Genomic DNA, 16,765 nt, shown 5'->3' with positions numbered 1-16,765 from the left:
CCTGTGGGTGCTCCACTCAGGTGACTCAGTAGCAGCACCCACCAGATGGTGGTGGGAATTGGAGGCATGCAGAGGAAGGAAAGACCGCATCTGCTAGAGATGTGAAAGGTATTGGCCCCTTCTGCAGTGCATAATTCTGTGCAAAGGTGTGATGGGAGGACCATGTGGCTGCTCTACAAATGTTCACTAATGGTACAAGTTTAGGAGGGCCATTGTTATGGCCATCACATGTGTGGAGTGAGCCCTGATAGACTCTTTGTAGCATGATCAGGAACAACTGTCTCCACCCAACATCTGTCCAAAAGGATTGCCAGCTGCATCCATACAGCTTATGAACTTGGTGGCAAGCAGCCACCACAGACTACCTGATTTTCTGGTTCTCTCTCTCCAGGTAGAACGCAATCGCCTGCCTTGCATCTAATGTGCAATATGGCCTCCTTGGAGGAGGTAGGAGGTTTAGGAAAATAAGCAAGTAAGTAAATAGGTTCATTTAAGTGGAAGTCAGATATGACTTTCAGAAGCAACTTGGGGTGAAGCCTGAGTATCACTTTATTCCTAGTAAAGGTGGTGAAAAGTGGGTCTGCCACAAGGGCTGCAATTTCACCTACACATCTTGCTGATGTTATAGACAGTATGAAGGCTACCTTCATAAATAAGTATCGTGGTGGTGTAGTGGCTAGTAGCTCAAAGGGGGCTTGGAGAGCGTGTCGCGGACCATGTTCAGGTCTCACGATGGCACTGGGGAACGCAGGCTTGGATACGTTCTCTGCAGGCCTCGGAGAAAACGCTTCACCATCAGATGTGCAGAGAGAGAGAGGTCGTCCACAGGTTTATGGAACACCGTGACCACCGTCAGGTGGACCCAGATAGAGCTGATGGAGAGACCCGCGTCATTGAGCTCCATGAGATACTCCAACCCAGTAGGTATAGGGGCGGTATTAGGATGTAAATTGTGTGTTGTGCACCACTGTTGAAAGCATGTCCATTTGTTTTGGTAGGTGCTTCTCATGGAGGACAGTCTACTTTTCAGAAGGATTTGTTTGACCCTGTCCAAACAGGTAAGTTCTTCATTCTGGAACCATGGAGTAGCCATGCTGTGAGTTTCAGAGTTTTGATGTTCACATGGCATGTTTAGAAAAGAGGAGATTGAGGGGGGATATGATAGAGGTATATAAAATCATGAGTGGCGTGGAGAGGGCCGATAAAGAAAAGTTATTTATTAGTTCCCTAAATAGAAGAACTAGAGGACACCAAATGAAATTAATGGGGAGCAGGTTTAAAACTAATAAGCGAAAGTTCTTCTTCACACAGCGTGTAGTCAACCTGTAGAACTTCTTGCCAGAGGAGGCTGTGAAGGCTAGGACTATAATAGAGTTTAAAGAGAAGCTAGATAATTTCATGGAGGTTAGGTGCATAAAAGGCTATTAAGCCAGGGGATAAAATGGTATCCTTGGCCTCTGTCTGTCAGAGGCTGGAGAGGGATGGCAGGAAACAAATCACTTGATCATTGTCTTCGGTCCACCCTCTCTGGGGCACCTGGTACTGCCCACTGTCGGTAGACAGGCTACTGGGCTAGATGGACCTTTGGTCTGACCCAGTACAGCCGTTCTTATGTTCTGCCATGGTGCTGCATCAAGAGGTTCGGCACCGTGGGGAAAGGAACGAGTTGATCTATCAACAGGGAGCGTAAGTAAGGCAACCAGGGTTGTCTCAGCCGGGGGGGAGGGGGCTATTAAAATTACTGTGGGCTGGTCAGATCAGATCTTGTTGATCATTCTGGTGAGAAGAGGGATTGGTGGAAAGGCGTAGAGCAGGGGAGCCATCCAGTCGATGGTGAAGGCATCCCCCTCCGACCTCTTGCCCAGTCCTGAACGGGAGCAAAACTTGTAGCATTTGCAGTTGAGTGGTGTAGCAAAAAGGTCTGTAGTTGGGGAAACCCCATTTGCAAAAAACAGAAAGGAGAATATTGGTGTTGATTGCTCACTCATGCTGGTCTGAGAAGTGCCTGCTCTGTCATGGTAGATATGTAGCATTTGGAGTTATGTGGTTCCTGATACACCCGTTCCAGAATCTGATTGCTTTTGCACATAGTGAGCGTGATCGGGCACCCCCGTCAGTTGACATAGAACATAGAGGATGTGTTGTCCATGAGTACATGAATGGTTGTGCCCTTTATCATGGGAAGGAAATGGGCGCATGCACTGCAAATGGTCCTGAGCTCCAGGATGCTAATATAGAAGTGTCTTTCCCGTTGGAACCATGTGCCCTATATTGACCTTGCACCACAATGAGCACCCCAGCCCATAAATGATGCGTCCATCGTTATGGTTACTGATGGTTCTGGGTGGTGGAAGGGTATACCAGCAAGTAGATTGGTAGAAGTCCACCAGTCGAGAGATTGCAGTACTGGTGGAGGAAGAGTGAGGCACTTTGTGAGGCTGTGTCAGGTTTGGATGTAGGTGGTTGCGAGCCAATGCTGTAGGCAGCACATGTGCAGCCTAGAAAATAGGACCATGAAGGTTGTGGACATCATGCACCCCAATAATCGGAGACACGTCCGAACCGTGGAAAAAGGAATATTCTTGACCCCCCACAAATGAGGTCGCAGACTGCCTTGAATCTTTGGGCTCATCTAGACTACACAGAAGATTCGAAAGTGAAAGTCATCAAGACGGGACAGGCGTTTTGGCCGAAACCCCTCCCTTTTTCGAAAAGCTGCTTTTCCTCAAAAATGAGGTTTACGCGGCTTTTCAAAAAAGGAGGGGTTGCCAAAAATGCGTCTTGATTACTTTCAGTTTTGAAAGTGATATCGACGATATGCAAATTCCCAGGGAATTTTCATATCGTCTTTCGACTCTTCTGTGTAGTCTAGATGAGCCCTTTGTGGTGGCAGGTAGGCTCTTTGTGGTGGCAGGTATGTGAGCTCTATGGTGGACTTTTGTATATTGATAAGCAGGCCAAGTCGGGAAAAACATTCCCTGGTAGCGGTTGTCATTGTTATGGTTTGTTGACAAGTGAAGCCCTTGATGAGACAATTGTCAAGGTAAGGCAAGATGGTGACTTTCTATCTTCTGAGGAAGGCTGTGACTATGGCTAGCATCTTTGACAACACTTGAGGGGCCATAGAAAGACCAAAGGGAAGGACCCTGTATTGATAATGGTCTTGACCTACGACAAATCTAAGAAATCTCCTGTGGGCAGGGTGGATGGTTACATGAAAACATGAGTCTTGAAGGTCGAGGGCTGAGAACCAATCACCTTTGTCCAGTATAGGTATGATAGTTGCCAGAGTCACCATCCTGAATTTCGTGTTGAGGATGAACTTATTGAATTTCCTGAAATCCAGGATTGGTCTCCATCTGCCTGTTTTTTTGACTGTTAGGATATAGTTGGAGTAGAACCCTCTCCCTCGATATTCTGTGGGAACAGGTTCTATTGTCCCTAGGGTGAGTAACTTTTGCACCTCCGCTTGTAGCAGAGGCTCCTGAGATGGGTCCCTGAAGAGGGACAGAGTAGGAGGTTGGGTAGGCAGCATGGGTATGATGGTGACTGTGTAACCCAATTTGATAATTTCCAGGACCCACTGGTCTGCAGTGATGTGGGGACATTCTCGGTAGAAGGGTGTTAAGTGGTGGTGGAGGAAAGTGGCATTGGGATGCACTGGAACTATGGGGTGGTCGCTCAGGCCCCCGACCAAGACTTCAAATTTGTTGTTTGTGTAAAGTTGATGGAGTGGTGGTGGACTGATTTTGTGGTGTTCTCCTCCTGTTAGTGTGTTGCTTAGGCCTGTTATCATATGGCCTTTGGTGTTGCCTGTAGTAGTTATAATCAAGGCTCGACAAATCCACTTATCTACTCTCCTGGGTGAGTAGATTTCAGCCAGTTGCCCCGTTCACCGGCGGTTCGCGCATGCGCAGTGAGGGGCTGGCAAGTGGTTTTTGCCGCAGTTTGTCGAGCCCTGGTTATAATTATAGCCCCTTGGCCTGTGGTAGGGGGTGTACTTGTGTTTCTTATTAGGTGGGGTGTACATCTCCAGAGTAAGGAATGTGGTGAGTGTGTCCATAATTGAGTGTAGGACCTCGTCTGTCTTAGTGGCGAATAGCTGTTTTCTATCAAAGGGGAGATCCTCCACCTTCAATTGCAATTCTTTTGGAACCCCTGATGACTGCAGCCATGAGGTCCTACGCATTACAATGGCTGTGGCAGTGGCTCTAGTCGTGGCTCTAGCCACAGTGTCAGCGACATCCATTGTGGCCCAAGGGGCCATTTTTGCTATAGATAAACCCTCCTTAATGATGGACTGGAGGTGCGGCCTTTTAACATCAGGAAGGTCCTGCAGCAGGTCCTGTAGTCTGGCATAGTTGGCATGATCTTAGCTGGCCAGGAGGGCTGTATAATTTGATGTCTTGAATTGAAGGTGGCAGAAAAGTACACCTTGCGGCCAAAGGTGTCTAGCCGCTTATGCTCTTTGTCGCAGGGTATAAACTTAAATTATGGGTTCATAGCCTTGCGATTAACCGAGTCTACAACCAGTGAGTTCGGGTGGGTGGGAAGAAGATAGCTTCTTCATGGTAGGAAGATGGTTGTGCACGAAGAGGAAGTCCATATCTTTTGTAAGGACAAATTATTTTCTATCCACCAGGAGGTTTGTGGGGGGAATAGAGTCTGGGGTTTGCCACAGCGCATCTGATGGTTCCAGGATAGCTTCGTTGATGGTGAGACCTATCTTCAAAAATGCCATGGGCTGTAGTATCATCAGTCATTTGTATTGTTTGTCTTGCACCTCTTGGAGTGTAATGTCTTGTGATTGACCTACCCACTTAAATAATTCTTGAAATTGTTTTAGATCATCTGCCAGTGGAGAGGACAATATCTGGAAGACTGCCTAGTCTAGTCGAGTGGATCTGGGGTTGTGTGGGGAACTCAGTCCAAATGAGGTAAGTTATCATTTTCATTGCTTGTGTTATTACTGAGGGTGGGTGAGATAGCGAGGAATGCGCAGATATGGTTGGAGAGCACCTAGAAATGTATATTGTTGTGATGTAGAAGCTGTATCGCGAGTGGTATGCATGGGAGAAACGTGGCTTATACCCTTGCCATGGTTCTCAGGAATCCCACTGAGGCCAGAACTATTGAGGAGGATACATCCATGGAAAGAATGATTTTGATATGAATACCAGGAAGCCACTGACCCGGACAGAGATGAATGGCATGATGAAAATCTGCTCCTATGCCCACTACCATGGTCAGCATAGGAGTGTGGGATGCCCTTTCTGGCATATGAGTGTGCCCCTGGGTATAAGACACCACTGAGGAGTGTGGTAAGTAAGCTCCTGATCTGAACAGTGTGCCTGGGTAAGAAGATTTTTTAAGTGCCACGTCTTGCACAGTGCTTTCTTATGCTGCGGTGCTGGAGCACGGTCAAGTTTGGTCTGACCAGCTTGCTCAGGCACTATAGAGGTGCTTGTAGGAGCTGGTGGTGGTCGCATATGCGGCTTCATGAGTGCCACTGCCTCAGCAGCACCAACCGGTGCAGTGCACTTGGGTTCTGACTCAGCTCTTCTGGCTGGTGCAGACCTGGTTTCTCTGCAGTGCCAGAGACTGATGGCACCGGGGAACAAGAGGCTCTGGGCAGTGCTGGTAATGAGTCTGCCAGGGAAACCCGTGAGGCTTGTGAGCCTTTGTGTGATGGTAATGCAGCCCTGTCAGTAGGCTTCTCCTGTCCCGTGTCCCCTCAGGTTTCTCCTGTGGAGGTTATAGGGACTTTCCCAGAGGAGGTTTTGAGCCCCATTTCATGGTCTTTTCTGGCTCTGGCTGTCATGTTCTGAAAGTATGGGCATTTATGTGCTGCATGAGACTCTCCCAGGCATTTAACACAGTAGGCATGGCCATCAGAAACAGGCAGGGCTCAACAAATAATACAATCTACTTGCCGATGGCGAGCAGATTGTAATCCAGAAGAGCCGGGTTCGGGCGATCTGCGCATGCGCAGAACGCCGGACAGCGTGGCTGGCAAGTGGGGCTCGCCGCGATTAGGCAAGCCCTGAAAATAGGCATCAAGTCTCAGCATGAGTTGCATCTTTTAAAGCCGGGGAAACCCGGAATATGGAAGGAAAAAAAACCTCCGACAGCACTTGTCCTTTTTTTTTTTCTTTTCTGTATACTGAACATTAAAACTAACTATAACTGACCAAATTATGAGGAAAAAGTACTAAACTAATTCTAATAATCTTGTTTTTCTGTCAGGAAGAAGATAACTGCTCTGACTCATCTTCAGCCAAGGACGGTAGAAAAGGAACAGATGGGGCTTGCGCTGCGTGCGCACTCAAAAAACAGCAGGGACACAAGATGCTAGAGCTCTGTCTAGACTGCCCCCCCTTGCACAAAAGATATGCAAATGTGACAAAGCATGGAATATTGTCGTGCCTCAATTGAATAATTAACAATGCTCCGTTTTTGCGCAAGAGGTTTTTGCATCTACATGGCTCCTTTTTGCGCAAAACGCCCTTCTTGCGCAAGAGCCATTCTTCCTCTTTTTTTCAGGAAGAATGGCTCTTGCAAAAGAGGAGTTTATTGCGCAAAAACAGAGCCTCAATTATGCAAATGAGGCATGGCAATATTCCACACTTCACCTCATTTGCATATTTTTTGCGCAAAACGGGGGCAGTGTAGACCTAGCCTCGGTGTGCAGGCATGACACATGGGGCACTGCTCACCAAAACTCTCTGATCAGAGGTGAAAGGATACACCGAGTCCTGAGTGGAACACCCACAGGCACACCACTCACTGAAGAACACTTGTATTATGAGAATATCTAGAAGCCACGAGCAGACTAAGATTCATTGTACTAGACAACATGCAAACAAAAGGTATAGCCCATACTTCACAGAACTTAAATTTAAAATGCTAACTTCTACCATGATGATTCAATTAATATTTTAGGGCCTCACACTTAATCCTTTGAATATTAAACATTATTCCAAGAGTATTGACAACAAAAATCATAAATTAATGCTTTTCCATTTCATGGGAAAAGGGCTTTGATGCACAGTACAAGCCACAGAACTTCAGAAAGAGAAGCTTGGCTCAAATACTAAGCCTATGCACAAATGTTCACCAATTATCTAGGTACATACATGCCTTCTTGATGCACATCCCAACTCAGTTACACATAAAACAAGTACATTGTCATTTTGAAAGACTACGTAGCTATACACAAAGTATTTATTAGTGCAGGAGAGGGATTCAGTTTGCTAGCTAGTTATTAATCCAAGAAAAATTTACTGATTTATACACTTCATCTCATTGAGCAAACAGATTCTATTAATGCACAAATAAAACGACAGATAAAAAACAAAATTGCTTTTTTAAGAATGAAGTTAAGAGTATGTGTGCGTGTGTATAAGAGGCTCCATATTTCACATATAAACAAATTAATATTTTGGACTGTTCATATTTTACACTTTCTATACACTTAGAAAAATATTTTAAAGTATTACTTACCAGGATTGTGATGAGTCACAGATTCTCCATTTTGAAAGACATCACCAGCCACATTCATTCTACCAGGATTGAAAGGTCCTACACCAGTCTTGGTCTGTGAAGTTAAAGATGGGGTGTATGTTTGTATATTAACACCAAAATTACTTGACTGCAGTCCGTTAGACACATCTCCCAAGTTGGTATTCTGCAGTGATGTTACATGTGTAATCATTAAGTTCATGTCACGCCCTTCAGTATTTTCTAAATGACCATCATTCACAGAGCTCATACCTGTTTCTAATGTGGTAACATTAGCAATCTGAATTTCAGAGTCTGGTTCTGTGGTTATACCACTATTACCTATTCCTGCATTTACCTTACTTCTTGAAAAACTGGAAGCTGAGAATTCCATATCGCTGGATCTGTTTTTACACTCTGGAAGTCTTCGTTCATTAAAACTGGAAACATTCTTCTCTTGTCCTTGATTTGTTTCGATATCTTCTTCATCATCAATAATAATAGTCTCACTTATACTTCCCTTTTGAGAACTTAAGTCTTTTGAAGGAGGAAGCATTTTGGAATCATTTCCTTGAAGCTCTTCGCTTTTTGATGAAATAAATGTAATGTTTCTCTGATCTGATATTAGTAATGAAGTTGGTGGAGGTTGTATAGGTTCAATAAAAACAACATCATCATCATCTTCTATAGATGAGTTTTGGAATTTATTAGGTCTAGAAACTAGACTATTAGCCGGACCTCCAAAAGTATTTCCTATATTTGCAAGACCAGTTGCCATGGCAGTAGTTCCTAGTAAACCAGAAGTATGTTCAGAGCGATCTAATCCTCCGAGAGAACTTCTATCCATTCCAGATAAGCTGTTTTGTAAGTAAAAGAGAAACAAAAGTAATGTAGTTACAAGATTTAACTTCTTTACATGCCAAGTATTACATTAAATTTAAAGTGTCTAATTTACTTATTTTCTCTTAACTAGATCCTTAAATGTTGGCAACATCAATAGAATTCAGCAGAATTGTCAGTTTTTTGTTGCCATTTAACACATAAGCTTCCCACCCCCATAACCCACACTTCTCTTGAATGCACAATACGTCAAACTGCATTGTTTCCACTCAACTGCAAGGTAAGATCAAGAGCATGGATATTTGAAGTTTTTATTCCTCTTAAAGTGGTAGGAAAACCATCTCAACATCAAATGCACAAATTATGTGCTTAGTAAAGGAATTACTTTATACGGACTAATGCTCTCAAGGTGTAGGCTAACCAAGACTACTTAATAGTCTGAATTAGAAGTACAACCTCCATCACACATTTCCAGCCCAGCTGAAGTGTGGTGAAGGAATGCAAAGAGGGAAAGGAGTCTTGGGATAGCTGAAAGCTCAGGAGAAGGGATGTACCATCTGTTACGGAAAAAGGAAAATGTTGACTAACAGCCTTCAACTCTGTCCACTGCAAGAGAGCAGTGAAACAAGGCTCATTTGAGGTCCTGGCTCCTTTAAAATTCTTGAAAAATTGTAAAAGATTCACTTTTTAATCTCCTCTCTTCTCTACATCAGATGCTGCTGAAGGTTCCTTCATCCACTACTCATCCAGCACATGGTTGTTTTCAGATGGTTAATCTGGGGTTTTGGGAAGTATGCTGGGGTTTTTATTCTTGTGGATACTGGCATGACAACATTAATATTTTTAATATGCCAAATAAAATTTCATCCCTAGATATTTGCTTATTATCATATAAGATTATATATTTAATCAGGACCAATGGAAAGGACAAAATAGAAACAGGAAGTAAATGAAGTGCATTGGTGATGCTGCAGGCACTAAGGATATAAAGATAACTGCATGATACTCGAACACATACCTGAATTTGCATGTGTTATACCATCAAATCTCTGTGTGTATTTAATGACAGAAGATTAGTATAAGTCTGGAAAAATGTCATTGTGGGTTTCTACAAATAATCTTTTTTAAAAGAACGGAGGGGAGGATTTCCCCTCCAATACTCACCCATCCAGAAATCCACTGCAGCCTGTTTACCTTAATAAGTTGCTCCAAGTGCTCCAATGTAGAGTCAATTCCTCTTATACCAATTAACCTAGTGCCCTTGTTTGAAATTCCCTGAAATAGAGTCAAAAAGAAATTCATGTGACCCTTGCACATATAACAAGGTTTCCAATATCCAAAGTCTTACTAACCAGGATAACAAATCTGTTTCCTTCACACCAGAAGAGAGTTTAGACAGACTTCTAAAGTAACGTCATCCTTCTGTATGAGAGATGCTCTCCAGCTCATAGTATTTATAATTATTTGTGTTCTCGGTGGGTAATGCACTATTAACTGTGCAATCACATAATGCTAACATACGGCACTAATATCAGTTTAATGTTCCTGGATGATGAGATTGTCCTGGCCAAGAGATGGAAACTGAAGGGCAATCTCTCCTAAAAGGTGGTCATTCCAGATTCTATACTAGTGCAACAGTTTGTACTTGGAGAGCTTTTTAGTTGATCCTAGATAGATACATGGACACATTCACTAAAAGCAGGTTAAGAGGACTGAAATTATTTTCAGCAAAGGGTGCTAAAATTCAAGCAGCTATCAGGGCAAATCTACATTTAAAATCCTGCAGTGGCTGCTGTATCACAGCCTCCATAAGAGGTGGTAGCTATGTCAACTGCAGAAGCTCTCTCACTGATGAAGCACTGTTTATGTGGGCGTTAGGTCGGTATAGCTCTGTTGGGGAGGTGTGTGGATTATTTACATCCGAGAGTGACGTATTTGTACCAACAGAAATTTGTAGTACAGTAAAACTCCAATGGTCCGGCATCTGACGGTCCGACACTCCTGATGATCCGGCACCATCAGGAACCCGGAAGTGCTCCGGGCAGCCAGACCACTGAAGCTGCTCTGCCCCGAGCTTCCCCTATTCAGCCACTGCTAAAACTGACCAGTGGCTGAATCGGGGAAGCCCTTGGAGGCAGAGCAGCTGGGGCGCTGCCCCTCGGGGCTGCGGGACCAACCGAGCAGCACCCCAGGTGTCCCCGATTCAGCCGCTGCTGAAACTGACCAGCGGCTGACTCCAGGAAGCCCAAGGCAGAGCTGCTCTGCCCCGGGCTTCCTGGAATCAGCTGCTGATCAGTTTCAGCAGCAGCTGACTTGGGGACACCTGGGGCCGAGCAGCTGGGTTGGTTCAGTAGCGCTACACCTCGGCACTGCGGGACCAATCCAGCAGCACCCCAGCTGCTCTGCCTCAGGCGTCCCCAAGAGCAGCTGGGGTGCCGCCGGGTTGGTCTGGCCGTGCCAAGGGTCGGCGCTACCAGACCAACCCGGCAGCATTCCAGCTGCTCTGCCCCAGGCGTCTTCGATTCAGCCGCTGCTGGTCAGTTTCAGCAGCGGCTGAATCAGGAACGCCTGGGGCAGAGCCAGACTATCGGAAGGGGGGGCTATGAGGGGTCTGGGGGGCATCCCCCCCCCCGACCCTTCATAGGCCCCCCCTTCTGACAGTCCGGCATATCTGATAATCCGGCACCCCCTGGGTCCCAAAGGTGCCGGATTATCGGAAGTTTACTGTATAGACCTGGTCTCACTAACTTGGAATGCAACACAACTTTCTTATTTAAGAGAAAACTGAAGCATCACTAACAGCTTTAATCAAATCATGTTGCAAATTTTAGAATAATAAAAGTAACAAACCCAATCACTTTAATTTCTGAAGGACAATATCTGTTCCCATATGTCGAGCTGATTATACAGCAATGAACCCATTAAACGGTAACAGACATGAGAAACACACAAGTTGGAGACAGACATTAAAAATAGATCAAACTTACAACACAATATGGGTGTCTCACTATTTTAGCCTCTTTCATTTAACTTTTATATATGGCATCACATGGTCAAAAGCGTCAGGTAGGTTAGCTATCTGAATTTGGAAAAAGAAGGAGTCCTATAGCACCTTAAAGACTTAAGCCAGGTCTACACTAGTAGATAAGGTCAGATTTATTATGGTAGATTTCTTGCCACCCGATTTTATAAAGTCAAAGGTGCATGTCCTCACTGTACGCAAGAAACCAACATAGTTCAAAGTAGCACATGCCCATTACGGAGACTGCACTGCTTCGCATTTTGGGTTATGCTCCTGGTGCATGCTGGGACCAAAACCGTGCAGCAGGTTGTTCTGGATTCATATCATCCGCATCATATTCATCTACTCCCTCCCCCTCGTTTGAGATCAAGAGGAAACAGTCTTTTCGTACCCTTTTGTGTCCTGGTTACCCACATAGATGCCACAGCAACGTGAACATGGCTCCCCTAATGGATCCCATTTTGCATCAAGCCATTGTAATGTTGTGGTCTACCTTGGTGTGCCTAACAGTGCAGTATTTAGGGAGCATAAGCACATCACTGCACCAGGAAGAGCATCTCACGATGCCATGGGCACACTGTACAGGCAAATCCTTGCATTGAGTGAATTGGAAATGCAGATGGCATTTGATCCTGTGGGAAGAGTGGGATGCCAGTTCTGAGGCCATCAGACAAGCACAGACTGGTGGGACTGCATAATGGTGAAGGTACAGGACTATCAGCAGTGGCTGCAAAACTTCTCAAAAGTGCCTTGCACATTTATGGAACTTTGCAAATGGCTTTCCCTGAAGCGCAGGGACACTGAAATGAGACCCATTCTGACAGTGGAGAAGTGCATGGCAATTGCATCGTGGAAGCTTGCAATGCCAGACAGCTACCAGTCGACTGGGAATCAATTTGGAGCAGGGAAGCCTACTGTGGGGGCTGTTATACAAGTAGCCAAATCAATCACGAAGGGTAGTGACTTTGGGAAACATGGATACCACGGTACAGGGCTTTGCTGCAATGGGGTTCCCAAACTGCGGTAGGGCAATAGAGTGTACATGCCTATCTCGGCACCCCACCCAACTTCCCAAGAAGTATATAGATCACAAGGAGTACTTTTCTATGGTGCTGCAGGTGCTAGAAGATCACAAAGACAGTTTCACAGACATCAACGTGGAATGGTCAGGAAAGGTAAATGACGCACACATCTTTAGGAACACTTGCCTCTTCAGAAAGATGCAAGGTAGAACTTTTTCCCCAGACTAGAAAATTAGAATTGGAGAGGTGGAAATTCTAACAATGATCCTTGGCAAACGAGCCTACTCCTTGCTCCTGTGTCTCATGAAGCCATACATGGGCAACCTGGACCATAGTAGGGAACAGTTCAACTATAGGCTGAGCAAGTACAGAATGGTGGTTGAATGTGCTTTTGGGTGTTTAAAGGGAAGGTTTAAGAGTCTACTGACTATTAGACCTCAGCAAACACAACATTCCCTTTGTGGTAGCAGCCTACCGCATGTTCCATAATATTTGTGAGAGCTAGGGGGAAAGCTATCTGGCAGGGTAGGGGCCTGAAGCAGTGTGCATAACCGTATTTTGAGCAGGAAGACAACAGGGCGATAAAGAGAACACAGCTTGGGGCAGTGCAAATCAGAGAGGCTTTGAAATAAATTTTTATGAACAGCCAGTTTTGAGAGTCATGCACATTGCTCTGAACGATGCGCCTCTACATTCAGTTTGTATGCCTGTAATATCCCACCCCTGCAAAACAAGCAATAAAGAGACTATTGTTCAGAGATCATGCATTTTTACTTAGGGAAAGACAGGAAGGACAGAAAAGGGGGAGGAATTCAAAGTGGGCAGGGGGCTCAGAAACTAAGGGATATTAAGAGACAGGTAATCGGCTAATCATGTAGTCAATAGAATTTTTATCGACTACATGATTAGTTGATAAGGAAAGGCATAGACAGCCCAGCTCCTACAACATTTAAACTGCAGAGGCACAAGCAGGGGTTGGTCCCGGACACGACACAAGCTGGGATCGAGCAACCCCAGCTCCGTCCCAGCTCGTGCCAGATCCAGGAGCTGCCCCAGCTGCAGCTCTGCAATTTAAATGTAGCAAGGGCCAGGAGATGAGGTTTCTTCTCCAGGTACACCACAACGCTCTCCATCACAGTCATCGAGGGGAAAAGACATTGTCCTGTTCCTTCACTTGCAGTCCTGTGGAAGCAGCCCTGTCCATGGGAGGCCTGAGCTTCCCACGGAAAGAGGCTGCGCTGGTATTCCTCCTGCCCCTTCCCCAAACTTCTGCCTCTGTATCATACCTTCCTCCCACCCCTCTGGCTCTGTGGTAAGCAGCAAGGGGTGGTAGGTCACTCTGCGGGAGCTGATAAGTGCTGAGAGCCGGCTTAAAAGCTGGTTCTCTGTGTGTATCAGCTTCCACCTTCCCCTTCATCCTCTGTGCTGCTGCCTCTCTATCAGAGGCAGCAGTGGGGGAGGGAAGACAGAAGGCTCCACAGGAACCGGTATGTGCGGAGAGCCAATCTTCCATCTCCAGGAGGGTTGCATTTAGTCATTTGGATTAACGGATAAGCCTAGGCTCATCAGTTAATTATCTGAACAGCTATTCGCTGACATCCCTACTATAGTCCAGGCCTAAAAGATTTATTTGGGCATAAGTTTTCATGGGCCAAGACCCACTTTGTCAGATGCACTGATGGAATGTCCAAATAAATCTGTTAGTCTTTAAGGTGCCACAGGATTCCTCAGTCAAAAGTAATACTTTCATCCCAACTTACAACCATGGCCTATATTATTAAATTAACATGCAGTATCACATACTATGGATTGAAAATGTCAAACTAAGCTAAATATGAACTTACTCTTCATGCCTTGTACCAATCATTAAGTTTTCCAGGTGCAATAAAACTAAAATGGTGTCTGTAGTCTGTCCATCCCATCCGTTTAGCCACCTCTTTAGTGTAGCCCTTTGTAAAACCAGGTCTTAAAAGGGGCCAGAGGAAACGATGGGATGAACAAAATAAAAATTAGAGTCATGGTGGGGGGTTGATATTCTTAGAGTAAATATACTTTCATTTTAAAAAGATACTTATATTGGACTCTTCACTATGGAAAATATTGGACTAATGCCCCCTTACCCATTAGCCAAGCTTGAAGAAATACAGTATGCAAACAAAATCAAGAACTAAATCCTCCCTAAAAGTCAGACACACACCCATTTGAGCTAATAATACATGAAGGAATTCGAGTCAAACTGCTGTTGCATAATAGCATTTAATAGTAACAAAAAAAAGTTATTCAGCTGGAGTTGTGGCAACTGTCTTGAAAAGCTAGACCACAGTCATGCATAATGGAATAAGAATGAATTTGATCCATCGCCTTCATGCTTTTCCATCACCTCTTTCCAATGAGTTATTCAAAGAAAGACTTTTCTTCGAACCATTGTCATAAGCGAGATTGCAACACTGCTCTTGTGAAAATTCTGATTCTTGCCTCTACTAGATTCTGTACGGTTCTGGCATTTCATTACTAGTAAGAAGTTTATAAATTATAGGAGCTTAGAGGACAAAAATGAGCAGTTAAAAATACTGATTTTATGAATACTAGCAGGCAGAACTTAGTACTTGCTATGCTCGCCAACCCACCCCCTGCTCTGACCAGAAAGCGAGAAAGCATGACGATGGCATTTTGGAGTGAGAGCGAGATGACATTCTATCATCCGGCAGGTATACACACACACAAACACACACACACACACACACACACTTATACAAACACACACATTCAGAGAGAAATTAAGGACATGTATAACACTGTGACTTTACAAAAAAAAAAAACAGTTCAGAGGAGAAACAGGAAATTGTACCTTGCAAACACTTAAGAGACTTAACACCAAGCAAAGTAAGGAAACATCAAGGAAAGTAAGACTAAATGAGTGGAGTGACCCAGAGGATGAAGATAAGAAAAATAAATTTAGGCTGAACAACATTAAGAATCTTCTGACCAATAAAGTCTACTTAACCATGGAATTACCGCTGCTAAAGTTACATAAAATTTGACTGTACAAATCTCTAGGTAATTTGTAGAGAACAAATCTTGTACAAGTAAAGGGAATGAACTAAATAAACCAGTAAGTCCTTCTAATCTATTTTTCCCCTCCTACAGATCTTCTCTGCAAGAAATAGACTCATTGGTATATAGCCACAATGAGGTTGATCTTATAGCCTTTTGGGGTAAGGTAGAGACACCAAGATCACTGAGAAAAGCTGGAAACAATCTTATCCAATTATCTCCTAAGATACAGCACTCCAGGCCTATTGCTGAAAAAGCCCTTAATTTTGTTGCTTAAATTGAGTGCCACCACCTGTCTTACATTATGTTTATTTTTCATACTGAAATGCATTAGAACTCTTAGTCTACAGTCAAACCTAACACATATGCTTGGCAGAAAGTTTTTTTTCTAGTGTTGACAATTAACATTTTTATTGTTTAGATTTTCTATTTTTAACTATTTTTACAGTTACTGAAAATTAAGGTGGGGAGTAGGGCTGAGGTTAGGACATGGCTGACAGCAGCCTGCAAAGGGTTCCCTGCACAGCCAAAAGGCCCAAGACAGGAAGGTGCCAGATTCTGAGAAGGAGCTAGGCAGAGCAGTGACCCCCACCCGCCCCACACCCAGTAAGGATTTCAAGAAGGACAAGCCCTCAACCACAGGGCGTTGCTTAGCAGTTCTTGTCTGGGAACAGCTTCCATGCTCCCAGGCCACCGTGAACAGAGCTTGCTTCATGGCAGCCTCCCCTGCCCTCCCGCCCCACAACAGCCTCTGTCCATGGAGAGCTCGGACCCACTGCAGGCAGGGTCTGCTGCCACCCCATGCTGCTGCCTCTGTATCAGAGGCAGCTGTGAGCAGACAGCCAGTCTGCACGGGGAGCTGTTTTTTAAACTGGATCCCCTTGTGAACTGGCTCCCACCTTGCTGAAACAGAGGCAGCAGCATGGGGTGGCAGGAGGCTCTCCGGGAATGGGGCTGGAAGAGAGGTCAGGGGCACACTGGCTGCTAGTCCCACCCCCAGAAACCATAGTATAGCTGAGTAACCGATAAGAACTCATGCAGTTTGTTGACTATTCAATTAACTGATATCTAACATCCCTAATATTTTGTATAGTTACACGACTATTCAATTAATCACTATCTAACATCTGTAATCCATACCCAGATAAAATGTAGTGGCACTGCTCATATTTAACTTCTAGATACAGGCAGTCCCCGAGTTACGCGGATCCGACTTATGTCGGATCCACACTTACGAATGGGGCTCTCTCGCCCTGGAGCTCGCAGGCAGCGGGACCGCCCAGAGCGCAGCGGTCCCGCCACCTCGACCTCCGGGGCGAGAAAAGCT

The 16,765-nt window shown here is 44.9% G+C and overlaps 1 protein-coding gene across 7 annotated transcripts in view; it reads right to left on the bottom strand.

Annotated features, from left to right (window-relative positions):
- Nucleotides 1-16,765, bottom strand: part of ZMYM2 (zinc finger MYM-type containing 2) — a 198,886-nt gene that overhangs the window by 165,562 nt on the left and 16,559 nt on the right. For 5 of the 7 annotated variants that reach the window (XM_089775571.1, XM_089775570.1, XM_089775575.1 and 2 more), the window contains exons 3-4: nt 9,505-9,615; nt 7,504-8,357 (exon numbers count right to left, since the gene is read on the bottom strand). In XM_089775571.1, the coding sequence (XP_089631697.1) occupies nt 7,504-8,347 (844 nt within the window). In that variant the 5' untranslated portion in view covers nt 8,348-8,357; nt 9,505-9,615. The remainder of the gene's footprint in view (nt 1-7,503; nt 8,358-9,504; nt 9,616-16,765) is intronic. The other 2 variants (XM_089775574.1, XM_089775573.1) reach the window with 2 other exon arrangements.

The sequence above is a fragment of the Pelodiscus sinensis genome, chromosome 1, assembly GCF_052426305.1.
Source record: "Pelodiscus sinensis isolate ZL-2025 chromosome 1, ASM5242630v1, whole genome shotgun sequence".
NCBI classification, from domain to species: domain Eukaryota; kingdom Metazoa; phylum Chordata; order Testudines; family Trionychidae; genus Pelodiscus; species Pelodiscus sinensis.
This window is presented reverse-complemented; position numbering and strand designations above follow the sequence as displayed.